This window comes from Protobothrops mucrosquamatus, unplaced genomic scaffold (assembly GCF_001527695.2).
Source record: "Protobothrops mucrosquamatus isolate PMUCROS unplaced genomic scaffold, P.Mucros_1.0 scaffold906, whole genome shotgun sequence".
NCBI classification, from domain to species: domain Eukaryota; kingdom Metazoa; phylum Chordata; class Lepidosauria; order Squamata; family Viperidae; genus Protobothrops; species Protobothrops mucrosquamatus.
Window position 1 is genome coordinate 455,953 of NW_015387158.1, and position 23,155 is coordinate 479,107.

General features: G+C 39.1%; 1 protein-coding gene across 1 annotated transcript in view; it reads right to left on the bottom strand.

Annotated features, from left to right (window-relative positions):
• Positions 1-2,299: 2,299 nt before the first annotated feature.
• The window catches only part of AEBP2 (AE binding protein 2), a 48,017-nt gene continuing 27,161 nt past the window's right edge, over positions 2,300-23,155 (bottom strand). Inside the window, exons 8-11 of the mRNA XM_015819360.1 lie at positions 19,187-19,311; positions 9,198-9,265; positions 6,968-7,081; positions 2,300-4,461 (exon numbers count right to left, since the gene is read on the bottom strand). Of these exons, the coding sequence (XP_015674846.1) occupies positions 4,431-4,461; positions 6,968-7,081; positions 9,198-9,265; positions 19,187-19,311 (338 nt within the window). The 3' untranslated portion in view covers positions 2,300-4,430. The remainder of the gene's footprint in view (positions 4,462-6,967; positions 7,082-9,197; positions 9,266-19,186; positions 19,312-23,155) is intronic.

Sequence of the window (23,155 nt, forward strand, 5' to 3'; positions counted from 1 at the left end):
CCATTTGTCTGGAATGGCATAGAGTCTTCTGCCATGGGCAGCAATTGGACTAGAACAAGGTCCTTCTGACTCTATTATCCTATGTTCTAAGAGAAGGAGCAGAGCCAAAGACAGAAGGACAGTCCAGAGAATAATTGGGAACGTTAGCAAGAGTTAAGTACTTGTGCTTTCGTATTGAAGTGTACAGGCTTTTTAATTCAGTGATGACAGTCTGTTTCTTTTCATTCTCACTGGTCAGGGGTCATCAATCTGCCAAAGGAGAGAGCCTGCATCATAGACAAGCACAAATAATTTGTCACAGTGGAGGCAATTGTCAGATTAAATAGTATTAACCCAGTCAAGGTTCAGCATGCAATTGGAAGACGGTAGCAGAGTTAAGCTCAATTGTACGTCTATTTTTCCCCGAACAGAAGAACTATCCAGGATCATTGCCTAGATGGACGATTTTCTCTGAAAACAGACATTTGGGTTTTGAGGAGGAAAGTCCAGGTATAACTTGAGTTCAGAGACTCTGCTTATTTATTCAAGGCTTTTAACAGAGTGTAGCTGAATCAAGAAACTGCTCTACCTAGAGCGAAAACAGAGAAATTAAGAGATTTGGGGAAAATTTTAGCTGAAGGCACACTGTACATCAGATTAAATTAACAGGACACTTAAAATGCATTCCAATGTACAGGTTTTCCTACACCACTTCTCTGTTTTTGTTGAGTTGGCCTGAAAGTGTGATGACTAATAAAGGGTGAACCAAATTGTCTCTCATGATTTTCTGCTCTATGTATAATGTTGTAGAGGCATTTGTGGGGAAAAAAATGCTGTTGGTTACAGCCCAGTCAAACCTTGCCTAGGAAAAGAGTACCTGGAAAGCTATATAGGGTGATAGACAGCAATCTCATCAATTTGCCTTCTGATAACTGGGTGTTTTTGTCCCTCACAAACATCCATTCAAGGGCCAGATTAGTACACTTCAGAAGAAAATGGAAGCATTCAGATTTATAGCAGGTGGCAGAACTAAGTGACCTTGGCTGATGTTGAAAACCTAAGCAGGTGAAACCCAGGAAAGATGACTGGGTTATAGCGTAGATTGGAAAGTTGAAAAAAAGAATTCTTGAAAGGCCTAATTTTCAGATTATTTCTGTATTGTTAAACACAACTCTACACTAGGCTGTGTGAGGCTGACTTGAGACTTTATGATACCGGAGGGCATCACCCAGCCAGTTATAACTTATCTTAAAAAATTTTTTAAAAAAAAGAACATTGCAACTGTCATACATACATGCCAGTTGCCAAGCACCAGAATGTTGATCACGTGACCGTGGGGATGCTGCAATGGTACTGTGAAAACCGATCATGTCACTTTTTTCAGTGTCATTGTAACTTTGATCGGTCACTAAAGAAATGGTTGTTAAGTCGAGGAAGACCTATACAGGCAATCCCCAAGTTGCGAATGTTCCCTTAGTGAAAGTTCGAAGTTACACAATAAGTGCCCCCTAGTACTTACGAGCAAGTCCCGAAATTATGAATGTTGCCACACGGCAGTCGTTCACCCTTACGAATGACCGCAGTGGCACTGCAACATTCACCCTGGTTATTCCCTCCCTCCCCAGCCCCGCACCAGGCGTTCAATACTCACTCCGCGAAGATCGAGATCCTTTGCTTTCTTGGCTGCTCCAGGCCTTTGGTGCGTTCACAGAGAATGGAGGCCTAAAGTAACGCAAGATCATGTGAGATCAGTGGCGTGATCTCATGTGATCTCATGTTACTTTAGGCTTTTGTTCTCTGCAACAGAGAACGGAACCGAAGCCGGGGGACACTTCCACGTGCCTCCAGAGACTTGATCTGGGCGTCGGGAGGCTTTTCCCAAGCTGCTGCTGCTGCTGCTGCCTGGATCTGAGGCTGGGGGGATGCTTCCGCGTGCCTCCAGAGGCTGGATGCCGTCGGAGGCCTTTTCCAGGCCGCTGCTGCCCGGATCTGGGGCCGGGGGATGCTTCCGCATGCCTCCGGAGGCTGGATGCAGCTGTCGGAAGCCTTTTCTTCGGTCGAGGTATGAGATTCACTCCAAGTTTTCGAGTTATGAATGGAATGGGCAGGTTCCGTTCCATTTGTAACTCGAGGACTACCTGCATTTGTGTTTCAATGAAATATGTTAATCCTGGTCTTTATTCTGTTTTTTGTCTCATTTTTATTTTTAAATCTTGCTTTGTAATGAAAAGTGGTATTGAAATACTTTTAATAATGTATAAATTATATAAATAATATATAAATTCTACTTTTATTTGAACAGAAAAAAATAACAACATAATTTACATAGTGTGCTCCAATGTTTTCAATAGCCAATAAAGGACATTCGGAACCTTAAAACGTAGCTGCATTTGCTTTCTTTTATTAGAAAAAATACTCCAGCAAAGTCTACAATCATCTGTCAATTATGAATGGCATACAAGAGATTCATGAAACAATAAGAGTTTAAAAAAAAATACAAATACAAACTATATCTGAAAACACCTATTTGGCAATGTTATACTTCTTAAAGAAAGAGAACCCAAGCAGTTAAATGACCATTTAATGAAGATAAAGCAGTAACTGAAGTGCTTAAGCAAAATTAAAAACAAAAAGACGAAACAAATGGCATCTGTTTTAAATAGTTACATTGCCACAGATCTTTATGAAATACCATTGTCAAACAACTACAGTATTCCAGAACCGTTCCAGGTCAGCAGTGCTTCTAATCTGCACAATAATAAAATTTAAATGTTTGTGAAAACATTCTAAATCCACCAGGAACTAAACAAGGATTTTACCTTCATTAAGGCAGCTCTCCTTATACAATTTGGGGGGGGGGGGGGAAAACCACCCCAACTTCCATCTCCCAAAACTTTAGACTAATTAATTTATCTGCTGTTTAATTAAAAAAAATAGTGTAAAAATGTTGCTGTAGTAATGCAAAAAAAAAAAAAACACCAATAAAATAAAATAAAAATAAAATTAAAAAAAAATCCTCCTAAACAGGGAGGGTTAATCATGCAGTCTGACTGCATATAGCCACCTTATTAAGTCATTTATTTTACATTTGTTCCTTCCAACAAGCAAGGAAAAAGATTGATTCCATATCCATGTTCAGCAATGAGGTGCTGTAAATCTTCTATGGATATTCTGTATCCTTCAAAGATTTCTGAAAGGATATTTAACGTGTTTTGTTCTTATAACAGTAGTATAGAGTCTCTTAGAAATCCAAGAGACATATTATTGTTAAGAAAGGTGCTTGCTTTAAACAAATTCTGGCAGCGCTAATGACATAACAATATCCTTCAATATTATTTCTACCATAATATATACATTTTAACTTCCATGCCTCTAGGAAAAAACATCTACATTTTGTGATATAAAAATATATTACAAATCTGCAAAACTATTTACAAGCAACATCCCATTCTCTATATGCAACTTTTTTTTTTGTCTCAATACAAGACAAACAAGGTACACAAGTTTTCTATTCCTGTAGGGTTAAAAAAAATCCGTAATTCCTTGTTTAATAAAGTGAGGAAGCAATTTAATTCTTTTCATAGCCAACTTTGGTGCATAAACGATTGTATTTTTAAATGCTTCTTTTTAAAAAATACTTTCTTTTTTTTTTTTTTTTTTTGGACAAACAGAAACATTTAGGCCAAAAGAAGGGAAAGGGAGACAATATAATCTTTAAAAGCCAGCTGGAGTTTTAAAAGCCAAATAGAATATAAAACCAATGTTGTTTCTTTCTTTCTTTTTATAGATATTATTATAGTCTGATTAATATACAGTAATATCTTATGAAGAGGATTGGATATACAGCAACACGTAACACTGATCAACCTCCCCTGAATATATATATTTATATTCTGCTAAAAATCAAAAAATGCCACCACCATTTTGCTTAAACATGATACCACCACTTAAGGTTATGTGATTGGACACAAGTTCACTAAAGTGACAATGGAGACGCTTCGCCAAGAATTCTCTCTAGCTGTTGCTTATCAGTGATGAGATTTCAAGAGTTTGCTAACAAAACAAAACAAAACAAGTTAAAAACATGAGTAACAACGGCCAGGATGGTTTTCACCTGGGCAATTCAGCGATTGCCAGTTCATCCAATACAACTTTCAAAAAAGTCACTGAAAAGAAAAAAACATTGGTGACGCATGCTAGAGAAGCTTTTGCTTCACCTCTCACTGTACCATCCATTAAGGTATGTTAGACATTTATATATAATATATTCCCATAGATGCTTCAACTTCATTCACAGAATGGTTAGACCAATCATAGGCTGGCAGCAGTTGGGCACAGAGGGGATGGGTGTGCCTTGTCTGTGTGTGTTATGTGTGTCAGTGGATGAAGGTAAAGGACTCAAGGAATGTGCAATTCTAATTCCATGGTCAGTGCCCCCACCAAGTCGACTTTTACCTCTTCAATCTCTTCTGTGGCATTGTTCTAGAAGGAAAAGGAAACACAAGCGTTGGTGGGTTCTCAAGGAAGTTTAACTTGCCCTGGTTAACAGGTTCTCCCTGTTGGGAATTAAGACAGCATTACGGAAAAATAGTTCTACTGTCAGGAAAGAGGGTGGTGTGTTTTCTGAGGAGACGACCCGGTTGAAGTCAGTGGGAAAAAGTTAAGTATTCAAAACATCTGGAAGCAGAAGGAATGCCATGTTTCTGTTTATTCTTCAGATACTGATATGGATGGTAACTATGCGATAATATCTTTCAGAAAAGAGGGGAAAGGACCCAACAGAAAATATTCATAATAATCAAAAACAGACTCACATTGCTCACTTCACACACAAAAAAAAGATTAATTAAGCTTTTCATCTTTCTCACACTGAGGCCGAGGCCGGTATGAAGTTTCAAAGCTGTATTCATCGCAATATTTTCCATTATTTCTGATGGGAACATCTGCCTTGTTCCCACTTGTACCTCTGACCAAGACTGCAATTGCCAAAAAGTCTTTTGTGTATATCCTCAAAGCTTCATATATTTAATTTAAGAAACAGATTAAAAAGGAGAGGGTTTCAGAAAGTGGTGCCAGGTCTGAACTATGACTTTACATTATTGCAATTGTACATAATTGAAGGCCCAAGAAAATGTTAAGGGCCACATAGCTGTTTTATAATTAATATTGCAAATTTAGCCATTATGATTACATCCGTTAAATAATATCTTTTAACAGCATATATTTCCTCAAAATTTAAATGGATTAATCTCAAGTATGAGAAGTAAAAGGTAAGCTAAAAGGGACTCAGATGAGCCTATAGTATACATTTCTATAAACACACTGCTGTGTATATAGATGTCAGGATGAGGATGATTAGCCTCCATTCACTTAACAACAATTCCACAGTGTTATGGGCCCACATCTCTCCTATCTCTGCAACCTGAGATAGTCCTTGATTTACAACCAGAATTGGGACTAGAATTTTTGTGGCTAAGCAAGGTGGTTGCTAAGTGAATTGCAGCTGATTTTACAAGCTTTTTTTGCCGTGGTTGCTAAGCAAATCACTGCAGTTATTAAATGAATCACGTGGTTGTTAAGCGAATCTGGCTTCCCTGTTGACTTTGCTTGTTGGAAGCTGAACGGCAAGGTCACAAATGGTGTTTGTGTGACCCCAGGACCCTGCAACTGATATAAATACATGCCAGTTGCCAAGTGCCTGAATTTTGGTCAAGTGACCGTGGAGATCCTGCGATGGTTGTAAATGCAAGGACAGGTCCCTTTTTTTCAGTGCTATTCTACAGTCAAATGGTCGCTAAATGAATGACTGTTAAGTCAAGGACTACCGGTAACAGCACTTGTTAGGCACTAGAGCAGGGGTCTTCAAACTTGGCCCTTTTATGACTTGTGGACTTCAACTCCCAGCGTGCCTGGCTGAGGAATTCTGGGAGTTGAAGTCCACAAGTCATAAAAGTGCCAAGTTTGAAGACCCCTGCTCTAGAACCTGGAGCTTCTAACATTTAAAAGACCCAATGGCAGCAAAATATTAGTTAAAACTTTGACGATAAATCATAAATCAGTTCTTTTCAGATTACCTTTGGAGGAAAAAAGTACAGAAGATATAGTTATGGACACTTATAGAGTCTATGGAAAGTCTCAATCATCCAGGTCATGGTTGTCCCAAAGATGCTTTGCCAAAAAGCAACTGGACTTTCTTGGTTTTTTTCCTTGAAAACATTTCATTTCTCATCCAACATCTCTGAAGTTGAACTGAAGAAGCTTCTTGGATGAGAAGCGAAATGTTTTCAAGGAAAAAAAAACACCCCAAGAAAGTCCAGGTGCCTTTTGGAAATGCAACTTTGGAATGACATTTACAGTGTTTTCACAAAATCATACTTATGAAAAAAAAATATAGAATCTAACTGTATAGTAAAGTTCAAAAGTAAATTATGGTATGTCCCCATCCTAACCCCAAAATGAAAAGAAAAGAGGCATTTAATTTGTTTAAATGGCACGGAGCACTAAGATCTTAAAGTAATACTACATGTATTACAGGCTGAACAGAATGTGATTTTTTTTTTTTTAAAAAAAAAGATAAATTTGGACTTTAAAAAAAATTGGTATACAAACCAGCATGTGATCTTAAGAGAAGTGATCTTTCAGGATTCCACTGAATGTACCTCCTTTACTAGACTTTCTGTACACCAAGCACAAAAAAGTAAAATACACTTGGTAAATACACATATTTACCAGGCAGAGTTTTAAGTTCAAAAGCAGTCATGTGACCTCAGGCCTTGAAAATTAACTTCTGGATGCTGTCAAAATAATGAAATGTTTTTTCCCTCTAACATCTGCCAAAAATATTAGTTAAGGTGAATTATCAAGGAGGAATAAGTACTGACTATTTTGGCTACCTGAACTGATAGCAGCTCTGGTACAGCTTCAAAAAGTTACGCAAGGCATCAAGTCACATTGAGCAAAGAGAACATCCAGAAATGCGCAGATTTACCTGTATATGTTTGGGTCCAGAAGCAAAGCAGTATCTTTTGGTAGTTTTGATAAATGAACTACTTTAGTTTTTAATTGATGCCTTTCACTTTCATTTACCCACACATCAGGAAGACTATGAATAAAATAAAATATTCAAGAAAGGTCAGTGATTCGCTCTCCATCATCACTACTGGTAAAAGAGCTGCTGTCAATTCTTATGGGAAATAAAGTCCACATCAATGTTGCACTGCCAAAAAAAGATTTACCTGGAAATCTGCTTCTATGTGAACATCACAATCAGCTTAAATGTTATTGGAGTGTAATTCCAAAACTTTTGTTACAGGACGAGGCTCCCCCCCCAAATACAAAGGGCTCTACCTCTTTCAGAAAGCAACATTTTATTTCTACCACATTAGCTATGATAATTGGGATATGAGACTTGCCCAAATTAAACTAAACATCTGTAGGCACAAAATTATATGCCACCTTCTAGAAGCTCTACATCAGGGGTAGTCAACCTTGGCTCTTTTATGACTCGTGGACTTCAACTCCCAGAATTCCTGAGCCAGCTAAGCTGGCTCAGGAATTCTGGGAATTGAAGTCCACGAGTCATAAAAGAGCCAAGGTTGACTACCCCTGCTCTACATGATTTGTCAATAGCTCAAACTCTCTATGTGAAGTGATAACAAGGATTTTAGTTTGGCTCTGAGGATAGCACTCTCAACAAGGTAAAGGAGCCCCCGTGGATTTTACTCTGCTAGTTGTAACCGACTTTTTTTGGGGGGGGGGGGGTTGCTCATCTTTGTTTCAAGGCCATTGAGCCAGTGCTATCCGAAGTCATTTCCATGGTCATGTAGCTGGCATGACATCATGGAGTGCTGTTACCTTCCCATCAAAATGGTGTCTATGTATTTGCATTTACAACTGCTAGGTTGGCAGGGGCTGGAGCAAGGATGGGAACTCACTCCGTTGTGTGGTGCTCGGGTCTCAAACCTGGGCTATCAGCTTTCCAGCTGACAAGTTCAGGGCTCTTGACCGTTGAGCACAATGGGCTGCACCCTAAAAGAGGCCAAGATGCAAGAACTTGAATTCCTCAAACCTTCTTAGGGGGTGTAGGCTCCTACAGGTTCAGTGTTGCTACATCTGAACAGGAAAGAAGTCTATCTACTGGGAGCTTTTCAAAATCTCACGTAAGTAGCATTAATTACAATGATTAATATTATTATTCAAAACAATGGCGCCCCCAGGCAGTGACTTTATTTAAATCTCCATGCATCAGCTCTTCAAATCTAACTAAAAGGTAAATTTTAAATACACTCTGGTTAGTGGAAAACCTAGAACCTGTTTCAATTTGGAAACTGAACTACAATTGTCTACTTTTGAAAAGTTAATGGCAAATATTTGGAAGACATTTTCTACAGACTTATTTTGGCCAATTTTAAGGAGCTTTCCAGAATTTAATTGAGAGATGGACATTTCATCCTGTCCACTGAATTGAGTTAAATTGAATTAAAATTAAAACAGAATTATGCCTCTTGAAAATGATAGGAAAACGTGAGATACATGTTCTATATGTGAACATATGCTTAGAAATTGCTAATTTCTGATACCCTGTACTTTTTGTTTATTGAAAAAGCTAATTAAACTTCAAATAAGCTTTGCTGATTTTAATATTGGTAATGAACATATTTCCATAATGATTTCAAAACGCTTTTAGCAACTGCTTCCATGGTGTTAACAAAGTAACAAATGCTTGCAGTCTTTAGAAAAGTTGACACACCATATCCATCTTCAATGAAAAAACTAAAGAAAATCCAACAATATATACTGTATTTACTGATTATACAAATAAGGATATTTCTGCTATCGCCCGTCTTTTCTGTTTAGTTTTGGAAAAGTGCTAATTAACATAGGGCAAAAGCATATACCTTCTTTCCAATATGTTTAAACACCTCGAACAAAAATTAACTCAGGCTATGAATGTCTTCAGCATTGTAATAAGAGTCAAAGTCACTTTCCATTTTGTCTTCCTAATGAATATTACTTTTTCTTAATGTAGTCTCAAATGCATGAATTAACTTGGTAAATTTAATTTTCCATCACAGTTTTATAACAGTCCTGTAAGCCTGAGTCACACGAAACTCTTCTGTTCAGTATGTTGTAAATTCTGTGTATGCTGTGTGAAATATAGGAAATATCCTAATTTTTGCAGGTGCCCAAATTATGTACTACTGAGTATAAATACTTACATATCTTCTGGAGTCCAGTGAAGCAGCAACTTAACTTTTCCAGAGTCCTCTTTTCTTTTAGCTATTACCTAAAAGCAAACATGAGAAAAGTGACTTGAAATATTTATGTTCTTTCTTGAATTCCCTGTCCTTAAAAATATCTGGTCCAAATGTTTTATGCCAAAAAGTGTTTTAAGGGTTGCAGGTTTTTTTCATGGATTCTGATAGTCATTAAAGCAGCTTCCTTCTTCTTTAAAAGCAGTTTACTACTGAGATGATGTTCAAATTTATGTGAGATGATGCTAATACATGCATACGTTCCCTTTTTAATAACTGTTCTCATTTCCTGTAACAAATGTATCATGTTGACTAGGAATTTCTGGGAGTTGAAGTCCACTCATTTTTGAGTGGCCAAAGTTGAGAACATTGACATAAAGTAGCTGCCTTTCTCAAAGCTGCCATCCCATGTTGCCACCCCAAAACAGCTGGAGTGTATCCAGCTGGGGAAAGCTTTCGCACCTTATATATTTTGCATCCTGTGGAAGAAAACAGTTAAGTTTCTTAGCTTGACCCATGTAAAAGATACATGGCCTTCAACTTCATGAATGGACTGCATAAAGAAGTAGCTCAGGCCCAAAAGTGGAAACCTCTCGATGTTCTGCAGAAATATTAACCATAGGATAAAAGCAACACAGACAAATAAGCTTGTAATTGCAAGTTTCAGATATGTTTCTAGAATTCTGTATCTGGTGTACAGGAATTGGAGCTGTTTTCAAAGCTAATGGGTCACTGGGAAATTTAGAAGCACGAAAGATAAAGAGTTGTGGATAACGTTGCTTGAAGAAATGTAGAAACAGGACTTAAATGCCATGGCATAAGAGGGTATTGTTTAGGCCACTCAAAAAATTTTCAATTTGACTTTCTTCCCTCAAGTGTTAAGGCCACATTGTTAGCGCAGCCCGATATAGGCAAGTCTGGGGACTGAGAATGATATATGAGGTGCCTCCGTTTTTATTGTTTTCTATGTTTATTTTTAAATGTATTTTTGTGTTAATATTGTTAGCTGCCCAGAGTTGTTGGGTTAAGATGGGCAGCCATATGTATTTTCTAAATAAATAGAAAAAGTGAGCCTGCCTCAAGCATGGGAGTTGGTAAGACAATCAGAAAAGGAACTGATTAGAGAAAGAAACAAAACACTGTAAACCCTCCATTGTGTAAAACCAATGGAAATACTGCATATTTATTCTGGCTTTGGGGGGCTTTGGAAAGCTGCCTTATGCCTTGAGCTCAAAAGCTACACACAGAGGTTCTTACAGAGAATCAGAGATCATCCTAAGTGATTATGGCACAGGGTGTTTTCATAGGAGCTTCCCTCTTCTAAATTATGTTTGAACATTAGCCTCTAATATGAAAACTAAAATGATGGTGCACTACTATTTTCTAGTCCAACCCCCTGCTCCGGCAAGAAACCCTATACCATTTCAGAGAAATGGCTGTCCAGTCTCTTTAAAACTTCCAGTGTTGGAGCATTCACCGCTTCTGGAGGCAGGTAGTTCCACTGGTTAATTGTTCTAACTGTCAGGAAGTTTCTCCTAGTTCTAGGTTGCTTCTCTCCTTCATTAGTTTCCATCTGTTGCTTCTTGTCCTGCCTTCAGGTGCTTTGGAGAATAGCTTGACTCCCTCTTCTTTGGGGCAGCCCCTGAGATATTGGAAGTCTGCTCTCATGTCCCCCCTCATCCTTCTCTTCATTAGACTAGACATACCCAATTCCAGCAACCGTTCCTTATATGTTTTAGCCTCCAGTCACCTAATCATCTTTGTTGCTCTTCTCTATACTCTTTCTAGAGTCACAACATCTTTTTTACATCGTGGTGACCAAAAGTGGATGCAGTATTCCATTCTTATACTCAATTCTTATACTCATTCTAAAAACTTTAATGCAGCATTATTAGCAAAGGTTCAGATTTATAGAAGTGTATTTTTAAAGGCAATCTTTCAAAGAAAGTATAAACTATTGTCAAATGCTAGTCAGGTATTCTAGCAATCATTAGCAACAAACATATAAAACAGAAATAAAAGGCTGATTATAAAAAACATTTTCTAGAAACCTGTAAATTACAAGTGATGTAAAACATGCCTGAAATAGTTTACCTGTTTCCATGTTATTTTCTTAAAATTAAGATAGGTGCAAGATGGATTTGGAAGAAACCCCATGTCTGGATGTACCGTAACTCTATTTTCAGGCCTATGGAAAGCACTTCACAAATACAAAAGCCAAAAAAGAGGGGGGCCCAACTGGCCAGATTTTATATTTTATGTATCAATCAAGATATCAAAAGACAACGGTAGAAGAATTTAACTCATAGCTACATTGCAGGTGTCATTTAAACAGTCTAGACCAGGGGTGGGCAACCTCGGCTCTTTTATGACTCGTGGACTTCAATTCCCAGAATTCCTGAGCCAGCCATGTTGGCTCAGGAATTCTGGGAGTTGAAGTCCACGAATATGGTCAGTTGTGAGGTATTATGAAAGCTCTGGTTCAAAACATCTGGAGGGCACTAATTTCAATGCCCTTTTTTTTGTGGATTCAGAAGATCTCTCAGAAGCTATTTCACCAAGCAGCAACAATGAACCTTATCGAGGGCAATGGGGGAAAAGCAACAGCTGAAGTTCCTCATGAAGAGAAATTCCACGGAGGCTGTTTTCTAAGCTCCTGTTGTCATCTGGGTGTGAGGAAACTTGCATGGGAAGACTTTTGCTCAGACTTCCAAAGCAGAGGCAAACAGCCACAAATCAGCAATCTGCACTGCTTGATTTGTCTTCAAATGGTTGCAGGAGCATTTTCAGAGCAAAGATTCTGACATAGGAATGATACCTTCCGCACCAAACAAACTTTCCCATTTCTATTGCAGAACTTTTTGGGAAAAGTCGATCTTTACCAGGAATAAGGGTTACATATACGCAAATGGAGTTTTGCTGACCTCTCCTGGAGAACCACAGAAATAACTCAAAAGATGTTAGTTACTCTTCCATATTGCACTGTTTAGTTTCAGCCACTAAATATTTTGGAATGTGCAGCATGCTCATACAGCATCTGCCTGCCGCTGCTTAAAGCAGCTGGGCCTTCTCCCAGAATTTTATTGCGGAGAGTTGCCATAATTCTCATTCTCAAATCTGCAAAATCCTCACTTTTATATCCGTCATCGGATATTGCACTTAGATCTCCAGAACCACAGACTTAAGATTGGAATAATAAACCTCCAGGCTTTGATTTGGATCCATGTTCTGAAGTAGAGCAGCTAATTATAGCTAACTGTAATCAGTCCAATGTCAACATACTAAGCAGCAATACCCCTAAGCAGACATGGCTGCACTGGGGGCTTCTGTCCAAGTGTAGCCATTCGGATCTCGTCTCCTTCCCTATAATGCAGACCACCGATCCACAGTCATTCTTAAGTTTTGCAACAGTCATTCTTAAGTTTTACAATAGGAGACTGGAGTAGGGTTGTGAAGCACTTTGGAGCCAACTGAAAAAAAGGGTGTGTAATTAGGACACTCGTGGATGAAGAAAATTTACCTAAGTACTAACCCAAAAGAAGGTGGGACAATGGGCAGCCCAATAGTCAGAATCATCCTCTCTTTCTATGACAATCTTGCAAGTGGAAATAAGTGAAGGTGACTAAAATTAAAAGTAGGAGGAAGTCCTTCAGATATCCTGAATAATAATTTCCACGTCTCACCAATAGCCTAGCTCAGTGATGGCGAACCTTTTAGAGACCTAGTGCCCAAAAACTGGCCCTGCCCCGTTCCACCCCTGCCCCGCCCCCACTCTGCCTGCCTGCAGGCCACTCACCGCCTCCAGGGCCCGCTGCAGATCGCCCAGGCAGCCCAGCAGCACCATGATGGCCACGCCCTCTGCCCGCGCCCCGCAGCATCAACTGTGCGCATTGGGGCGTGAGGGCAGAGTCTTGTCTACGCTGCCTGGCTGCCATGTCCTTGGCTGCGCTGCTCCGCATGGGCCACGCTCGTGGGGTGACTCTCCTCCAGGGGGGCTGCTGGTGAGGAGGGGATCGCAGGGGGAGGCAAGGTTGGAGCAACGGTACGTGTGCCCACAGAGAGGGCTCCGAGTGCCGCCTCTGGCACCCGTGCCATAGGTTCGCCACCACTGGCCTAGCTATTGGTAATGAGGAATATCAATTAAAACATCAAAGGAAATTCTAGTAATGATGGAGACCATGCTCCAAAATACACTTGGAACTAAGTAGGAAAGAACAGTCAAATGACTGATAGAGTCATCGCACAATTTCTGTCACCTATTCAACACTTACAAAAATAAAACTATTTTCTCTCATTACTGCTTTCAAGCAAGGTTAGGGAATTCTTTCCAATCTCTTTATCAGCTCTGCCCATAGGAAATGTTCATATTTTATTCTCTGCAATTGCACCCTCTCATCCTGAAGTCCTGTTCTGCTATCTTCTTGTGGCGATGGAAGGGGATTCCCGAGAGAGATGGGTGAAGGGCACCAGGAATACACACCAAAACTATCTATGCCAAGCAGGGTCACCTAAACCAGGAAGGTCATGTACATTACCTACCTAAAGCAAACAGGCACTTACATCAGGCAGCAGAGATATAGGAAGACACTACAGAGGTAGATGGTCACTTTCAAGATGACAGCAAAGTTTCATACTACATGGTAAGTCATAAACTCCTGTGTTTTACCAAGTAACCACATAGATAGGTAAAGTGACCGACAATACACTGTCAGATAATGAATGCTTAAGCCAACATGCCATTAAGGAACATCTGAGGCTCTTTTGGAGCACTAATGATATTTATGACACTAAACCCTTCAGGGGGTTCAATACCTGAGGCTGCTGTAAGGAAAAAGAAAATCCAAAGCAGCAAAGATGGAATGATAGTGGGAACACAGAATGTAAAACCACAAATAGGGGATGCTCAATGCAGAAAAAGTAAGATGAGCTGATTATATATTGACATTTTAAGCATTAGAGCAGGGGTAGGCTACTTTGGCTCTTTTATGACTCGTGGACTTCAAATCCCTGAATTCCTGAGCCAGCATGGCTCAACATGGGAACTTCTCCCTTTCCCCTCAGTATGGCTGGCTCAGGAATTCTGGGAGTTGAAGTCCACGAGTCATAAAAAGAGCCAAGGTTGCCTACCCCTGCATTAGAGAATTGAAACTGATTGGAATTGGACACTTTTGAGTCAGAAAAATCATAGCGTTTGCTACCCAGGACACAAAAATGAAGAAGAAACAGCACCGCTTTCAGTGAGGAAGGATTCAGAAGGACAGGACATGTATACAATGCAATTGAGGGCCAAATATTATCTTTTAGAATTTGCAGACAACGTCCTTTAAAACGATGTTCATCTAACTTTCGGCTCCAACCACTGATGCAAGATGACATGTTGTATGGTCAAGGTCAATCTGAAAATGATAGAACATGCAAGCAAGAGTTGCTGCTGATGATTGGAGACTGGAATGTCAAAGTTAGAAATATAGGAGGAAAATGTAGCTATGTATGGGGCCAGGAAACAGGAACAACTTATCACCTTCTGGTTTCTTTAGCAACGGCTCATTCTTCAAGCAGAACAATTTCCGAATACATAGATATCATCAGGTGGAGAATACAGATCACACTGATTATATTATTGGTACAAAGAATTGTTAACAGATCAATTAACCAGCAAAGACGTGGTCAGGAACTGATTGTAGGAAAAAAATCACAAACTGATTATTTATGTGCAGGTTCCCTACCAAGTTAAAGAGGAAGATCAAAGCCAGAAGTTTCCACAACGTAATCTTGAATGTATATCTACCATTTTCAAGAAGAACATCAAAAATTCTCCGAAGTCCTGAACCTCACTGAGAGAAAAATCAGAGAAATTGTGGGATGAAACCAAAGAAGTTATAAAAGGTGAAAATGGAACTAGACTGCCACAGGTTAAGAAATAGAAGACACCAAATTGGAATTCAGTACAGATGATAGAAACTGCCGGGAAGAGGAAGAAACCAAGGCCGAAAGACAAAGATCTCAGGAAAAACTTAACCAAACAAAAAATATAGAGAGCTGTTAGATCAGTGGTTCTCAACCTTTTTAATGCCGCGACCCCCAACCGGTCGTAAGTTGAGGACTAAACCGATCGTAAGTCGAGGACTAAACCGGTTGTAAGTCGAGGACTTTCCCTGCCCGGGAGCGCCACGCAAGCGTGGTTCCGCCCCCTGCGCCGGCCGAGGCGTAGCTGGCAAGCGGCAGAGACGGATCAGGCCGACCACCAGCTGGCCCAGCTCAAGGGAGGTAAGGCACCCGCCGGAAAAGGGGGAAAAAATGGCGGACAGCCTTGCTTGGCGACCCCCGTGAAATGGTCGATCGACCCCAAATGGGGTCGCGACCCATAGATTGAGAACCGCTGTGTTAGATAAAACAAGGAACAGCATTACAGCAGCACCTATATCTAATTAAGAAATAGGAAATATAAACAAACAAACATACAAACAAACAAAATAGAAACAGAAGGGAAAATACAGATTAAATTTCCAAAAGATCACAAAACTTACGAGGAGATTCCAATCTCAAACCAATATGCTAAAAGACGAACAGAGAGTAATTCAGAAAAGATGAAATAGAGATGAGAAGAGTATATTGAAAGTACTGCACAATAGAAATTTCAACATCCAAGATACCTTTCAAGATATTCCCTACTTAGAAGTGGGTGAACAGCTCTACAAGCTGAAGTCAGATTAGCAGTTAGGTAGGATAGCTACAAGAATTGATGGATCATCTACAGAAATAGAAGAGAAAACAAAAGAATCTAACAACGGTTCCAATCACACGACAACAGCAAATCTAGAATGACCCAGTGACTAGCTGACAGATTGACAGAGGTCAATCTTCATACCCATATCAAGGAAAGGAGGCTTAACAGATAACAATATCCTTAATTTCACATGTTAGCAAAATGATGTTCAGTGTCATTGAATGCAGATTAGAGGCCTAAAATGGAAAAAGAGATGCCAGATGTTCAAGCTGGCTTTCGAAAAAGCTAAAGAACAAAAGACATTGCTGATACACACCAGTAACTGTCACAGAGCACTAAAAAGAAGTGGTTTTTATTGGCTACAGAAAGCCCTATGACCATGTTGTCCATATTAATCTGTGGAACGTCCTTAGGAATCCAGAACACCTCATTGTCCTCACTGAAAGCCATAGTCTGGATGGAACTTGGAAAAACAAAATTGTCTCCAGGTTGAAAAGGGAGTGAGACAAAGCTATATTGCCTTATTTATCCAAAGTAGATGCTGGATATATTTTGAGGGAAGATGGACTGGAAGATGATTATGATTTTAAAATTGGACAAAGGAACATCAATAACCTGCTCTCTGCTGATGACGCTTCTCCGACAGATGAAAATGAAAATGATCTGCAAATTCCAACAATAAATATCAAGGAACAGATGAAAAAAAATGAGACAACTCCATTAATTAAAATCAAGGACCATGTGAAAAAATGGAGATGATGGTTAAATAGAAAGAGATCCAAACTAATGACAACAAACACTGTCTTAGAATTGACAGTGAAGACATTCAAGTGGTATATAACTTATGTGCCACAAAGTAATATCTGACAGGATAGCAAGGAAGGTCTTAGAAAAACTATTCAGATGCCATCACTTGGCTCTATCTACAAAGAGTAGAACCACACTAACAATAGTTTTCCCTGTGACACTCCACGGGAGTAAAAGACTCTGGAGAAGGTAGAGTGAAAAGACATACTCTGGAGAAGGAGGTAGTCCTCAACGTACAATAGTTCATTTAGTGACTGTTTGAAGTTACAATGGCACTGAAAAAGTGACTTATGACCATTTTTCACACTTATGACCATTGCAGCATCCCCATGGTCATGTGATTTTCATTCAGATGCTTGAAAACTGCTTCATATTGATGACGGTTGCAGTGTCCCAGGGTCATGTGATCCCCTTTTGTGACCTTCTGACAAGCAAAGTCAATGGGGAAGCCAGATTCACTTAACAATCATGTTCCTAATTTAACAACCACAGTGATTCGCTTAACAAATGTGGCAAGAAAAGTCGTAAAATGAAGCAAAACTCACTTAACACATTTCCCACTTGGCAACATAAATTCTGGGCTCAATTATAGTCATAAGTTGAGGACTATCTGTATTCACACTTTTAAATGTTATATTGGAAAAGATTATTGAGAATATCATGGTTAGCTGTGAAACCAACAAATCAATTCAGAATTATCACTTGCCACACAAATGACCAGGCTCAAATTACCGTATTTTGCACACATTACACAAAGACCTCACTATTTTGAGAAGTTTATAACGCTAAGAAAAGTGGAAGGAAAGAGGGAAAAAATGAGCACCAACAAGGTGGATAGATTCAATTATAATTACTATGAATGCCACATTAAGAGACCTAAGAGGACGGATCACCTGAAGAACAGCTACACAGTCAATCAGAGTCAACGCTGATTTGATGGCGCTTAGACTGAGTATGAAGTAACAAGTGGTTCTGCATCCCTTTATGCTGTGAGTATGTGTGTGTCTGTATGAACAGGGAAACACGGGGGTGGGTTGCATTCTCTGATTCATGTGACAGAAACAAGGCAGGCCTAGAATGCAGGAGCTGGCAGCTTTCTGAGCTACTATTCTATTACCTACCTCTCTACAGGGGTCGGCAGCCCCTGGCCAGATCATGACATTTTTGAACCTCCATCTTTCTTTTGTCATTTTTTCTGCCACACCAGATTTGTCACCTTGTGTTCTATTGTGAAGAGTCATCATACTTATGGACAGAGTTCTGAGCCTCTTTACATACTTTCTTTCCAACTTTCCACAAAGTTGGAAAAAATAAAATATATTGAGCCCAGAGAACTATCTGAAGTGTTAGGATTCTATTTCTGAGAGCAGAATTCAAGTTGTCATCTATCCATGGCTGTGTCTAAGGTGCTGGATGAGCCTCTGGGAGACCAAGGTTCTCATTCTTTCACAGCCATGGATCACTCTCAGAACAGTCTGCCTCAAATTATAATGGAGAGAAAACTGAAGGCAGGGAGGCCATGTAGACCAGGAGGTCCTGGAGGAAGGATAGGAAATAAATTTAAGCAATTAAAATATGAAAATTGCTGGGTAAACTTGGAGAAATCACAGCAGCCTTTATGGGGCTGCTGCTGTTCTTCCATGTTCTACAGCAGGGGTGTCAAACTCAATTTCATTGAGGGCCACATCAGCATTGCGGTTGCCCTTGGGGGGCCGGGTGGGTGTGGCCAGGCTGGGTGCGGCCTACTGGGTGGGCATGGATGGAGTGGGTGTGGTCTACTGGGTGGGCATGGCCAGCTCTACATCGTTTGCGTCAAGGGTGCCTGTGGGGGCCTGGGCAGGAGTGGGACAGATCTGAGGGTCTCTGGCAGAAGGGGGTGGGACCAGGGCAAGCGCCAAGGCATGGTCCATTTCTTCATTCCTCACAAAGGGTGACACCTCCCCAGCATGCACCCAGGGGGCGGGGGCGACACAGGTGGTGCTGGTTCCTAGCTGTTTCCAGATGGCCTTGTGGAGCTAAGACTGAATGCATTTCAGCATAGATGGGCACCACAAAATTGTACATTGGCTCCCGGCTGGACTGGGCCAGGGCCAAGGCAGCGGGGGCCGTTCCCTCACTGTTTCCAGGATGGCTTCGCGGGCCACATGAAACCACTTCAAGGGCCGCATCCGGGCCCTGGGCCTTGTGTTTGACATGTCTGTTCTACAGGATAAAAAGAGAGGAACACAAACTGCATATATTTGTGGAAGAAGAGCGTAGAAGACTTTGTGGAGGATTTTTCCTACTACGGTCGAGCAACATTATCTAAATTAAATCTGTGGCAACAATGCCCAACCATGTAAATGTCAGTGTAGAAAGGCTGTTTGAAAATACTGAAGATATTGTAAACACACCAAGTATTACAAATGATAATACTTACAGTACTGTGAAATACAACGCTGTGGCCTTTTCCCAAACTTTCTATGTGAGCAGAAAGGTTAAAGCAAATAGCCCGATGCCGTATTGCATCCAAGGTCTGTGCATCAAAGAAGTCATGCGGTCTTGCTAAGGAAGGAAAAAAACAAAAACAAAGCAAGTCTTCAACTACAATGCAAGAGTATATGTAACATATTTAAACGTTCAGCTTTTCTGATGTTACTTAAGGAAGAAAGATTGCGCCTTCTGCTTTCATAGCACAGGCTGTAAAGCTCAATATACTTACAATGATCCTATTTTTAAACTTATCAAACTGTTCTTACTATGAGGAAGTCTTCTGCCAATGTTTCGCTGAAGTTTATCTTTTGTAATTTAAGTGCAGTATTCCAAAATATGCATTCAGGTGATAAAGGACGGGTTTAGGGGGGCTTTTTCCTCTGAAAAACCTTTTTAGGTATTTGAAAACTGGAATTACATTTTCCTCTTTTCAAATTAAGCTTTCCCAGTGCATTCAGTGTTAATTTTCCAGTCTCCAAATCAATGTCCTTGATCTTTTCTGGACCTATTCCAATTTTAGATTATTTTTTTTTTTCATTTTTAGAATTAGACATAACATTCAAGGAAGGATCTGATAAACGGAAGATAAAGTGAAACTATTACTTCCTGTGATTTGAAAAAAAATACACTTTGTAATAACATTAACAAAACTACATTTACTTTATTTCGCAACCACGTCACACTGCCATCTTACTTACATTTGCAAGCAACTAGTATTACAAGATCATTATTGCAAGAATAACCAAACTTCCATTTAGCAGGTCTTGTAAAGCAATAGGTTTTGGACTTAATAAACATCAGTGCCAAGCTCCCAGAAGACACAAATCCATAGGTTAGGAAATATGTTGCCTATGTGTGCATTAACATACTTTCTTGGGCAACTGTATCACTGTTATTTATTTTGTTCATGTATTTCTCTCAGAAACATATTAATTAGTGATTTCTGGCTTCTTAGCATTTAAGGCTTGACACTTATGATAAACTGGTTCAGCTTTTGGTACTGCTTTTTTTAATCTTTTTTTTTTGCTGCTCACTGATTCCTTGTTGTTGTTTTTTGACTTTCAGCTCCTTGATAAAGATAGATCAAAAAGCTGAATGATAGACATTCCCCGTTTCTAATGGTCCTTTGAATTGAGGCTTCACTGCACTGTTACTAAGCTAGATATCTCCAATGTTATACCTTTGTGCTTAATCTCAGTTAACTTGGCATTACCCTCTGTTATTCTCATTCAGTAAATATACATATATTTCTGTAGCTATGGAAGGTCATTTTCAGATACAACCAACAATTAGGTTAGTGGATGTTCATCCATAAGGTTCCAGAAACAATTCCTTCCTAAAATATTTGCATAACAGCTAATATTCTTTCTCTTTCCAGTTCTCTTCCATGGAAGATTCATCTTCATTCAACAGCTTCTCATGACTGAATAGTTTCATAATACTAACCAAGATACAATAAATGTAATTACTTACTGCTACATATCAAACAATACAACAAGTTTCTGGGTTACTGCTAGTGTGAACCACACAGGGCTGTAATTCTACCCCTTGGAGCCAAGACTTTTTTTTTTTTTTTAGTTCAGGTAGCCTGCATATCCTGCTTATTTGTAGAAAATACTTCAACACTAGCTGTAGTATAGTTGCAATTATTTGAATCCAATTCAAAGGTGATGAGATAAATGCAAAATATAAGAAAGTTAAATTTTCATTTATCACACTGAGCATATAAATGCTACTGATTTAAGCTCAACTGAACCACAATAATGTGAATAGAAAATCTGAATTATGCTTTGCTGCTTTAATAACATTATTATTTTTTATGTTCTTGAAGAAGTATTTGATCTAATATTGTTTTCATTGTGTGAACTGCAAATCAAGTGGAATGTCATGGGGAAAATGGGTGCTCACAGACACTTTCAAATTTGAGCTGGGATTTTTTTTTAAATATACTTTTTGTGCTAATATTTTTTTCCGGAAGGCATCCAAATCCATGTTGGTGAGCTGAACAAATTGCACAGGCTTATGGATCCTAGCTCTCTTCAGTTGTTCAACAAAGACACTACTTCAGTTGTTCAACAAAGACACTATTTTAACTACCAAAACAGCATATATTAAAATATATATTGAGGTAGATTTCTTTCCCTACTTGCCCACTATAGTTAGACCTATCTCATACAGAAAAACAACAACAGGACAAGGCTAACACTTCAGCCGATTATGCATCCAAATCATCTGGCATTAGTGAATTAAATCCAACAATGCTAAGCTTTGGCTTTTTGAAGAATACCTTCGTGCAGGATCAAATCACTGAAGATACGGATCACTTCATAATTCTCAACAAACAATATTATATTTAAACAGGTAGTGGGAATAAGAAAAACCCATTTGTGACATCATTCAGCGATATATATCGAAGTATTCATATACTACATCTGCCTCTAGCACTAAAAGATGAAGTTAGTCATTACCAAGTCAGAAGGCTGAAGGAAACTAGTAGAATACTCACTGAAATACAGCAAACAAAAGAAGTTTGCAAAGGTTTTAACTATGTTTATAGGAGGAAACCCGGAGAGTGGCACAGTGGCAACATACTGGAAGAGGTCAATCTACATATTAATACCAAAAAAAAGTTTCTTAACAGAATGAGCAAACTATCATGCAAATAACCTTGCTTTCATAAGCTAGTAAAATGATGCTTAGGCTCATCCAATGCAGATTAGACACCTACACAAAAAAACAAAATGCCAGATGTTCAAGCTAGCTTTAGAAAAGACCAAGGGACATGAGACCTAATTGCTGATGAATGCTAGATAATTGAGAAAAGAAAAAGAATATCAAAAATAAAGTCAATATGTGTTTCATTTATTGCAGAATGTCCTTTGATTGTGTCCATCACGAATGTGCTTACAAAAATGGGGATCCCAGAACATCTCATTCCCCTCATGAGAAACCTATATACAGGTGAGGAAACCACAATGTGAACAAAAGGTGAAACAGAGAGTTTCAGATTGACATACTGAACATATATTAAGGGAAGCCGAAATGGAAGAAAATCAATATAGTTTTAAAACTGGAGGAAGAAAAATCAATACCATGCGTTATTCTGATGAGACTACTCTGATAGCAAAAATACAAAGGATCTGCAAGTTCTAGTAATAAATGTTAAGGAGAAAAGTGAAAAAATGGGACTAAAATTATATACTGTATAAAGAAACTAGTGATACCATGAAGAACGACCACTTTTAGAAGTGACAATGGACAATTTCTGCCTTTTAGGATCAACCAACAATAGTAAAGGAACAGTCAAGAAACACAACACAGACTAGTACTTGGTAAAGCACCCACGAACGCCTTGGAAAATATATTCAAACGCTGTGATCTGTCCATTACCTACCAAGATCAGAATAATGCAAACTATGGTAATCCTAGTGAAAGTTGGAGTTTGAAGAAGCAGGAAGGAAGACGACTGACATTTTTGAACTTTGGGCTTGGAGAAAACACACGAGAATACTGTAGATAGCCAAGAAAACAATCAAACAGATCTCTAAACAAATGGCCAGGCTTAAATTATTCTAGGTTGGATACATTTTGGGAAGATTTGTCTCTCTGGAGAAGGCTCTTATGCTGGCAAAATTGGAAGAAAAGAAGACAATCTGCAGCAACATGAATGAATTCAGTTATGGCAATGGATGTGCCATTAGAAGACCTGAAAGACCAGGGTTTTTGGTCATGAGAAAAAAAAAATCTACGTAGGTGATAAGAATTGTCAGCAACTTGATGGCACATAATCAAACAACATATCCAATACTTAAAGCTATAGTCACAGAGTAATGAAAATGCGTTCATGAATTAGCACGCAACTTAACAATGACTTGGTTTATGTATCAATTCAGCTATAATGTTCTTGACTTTAGCT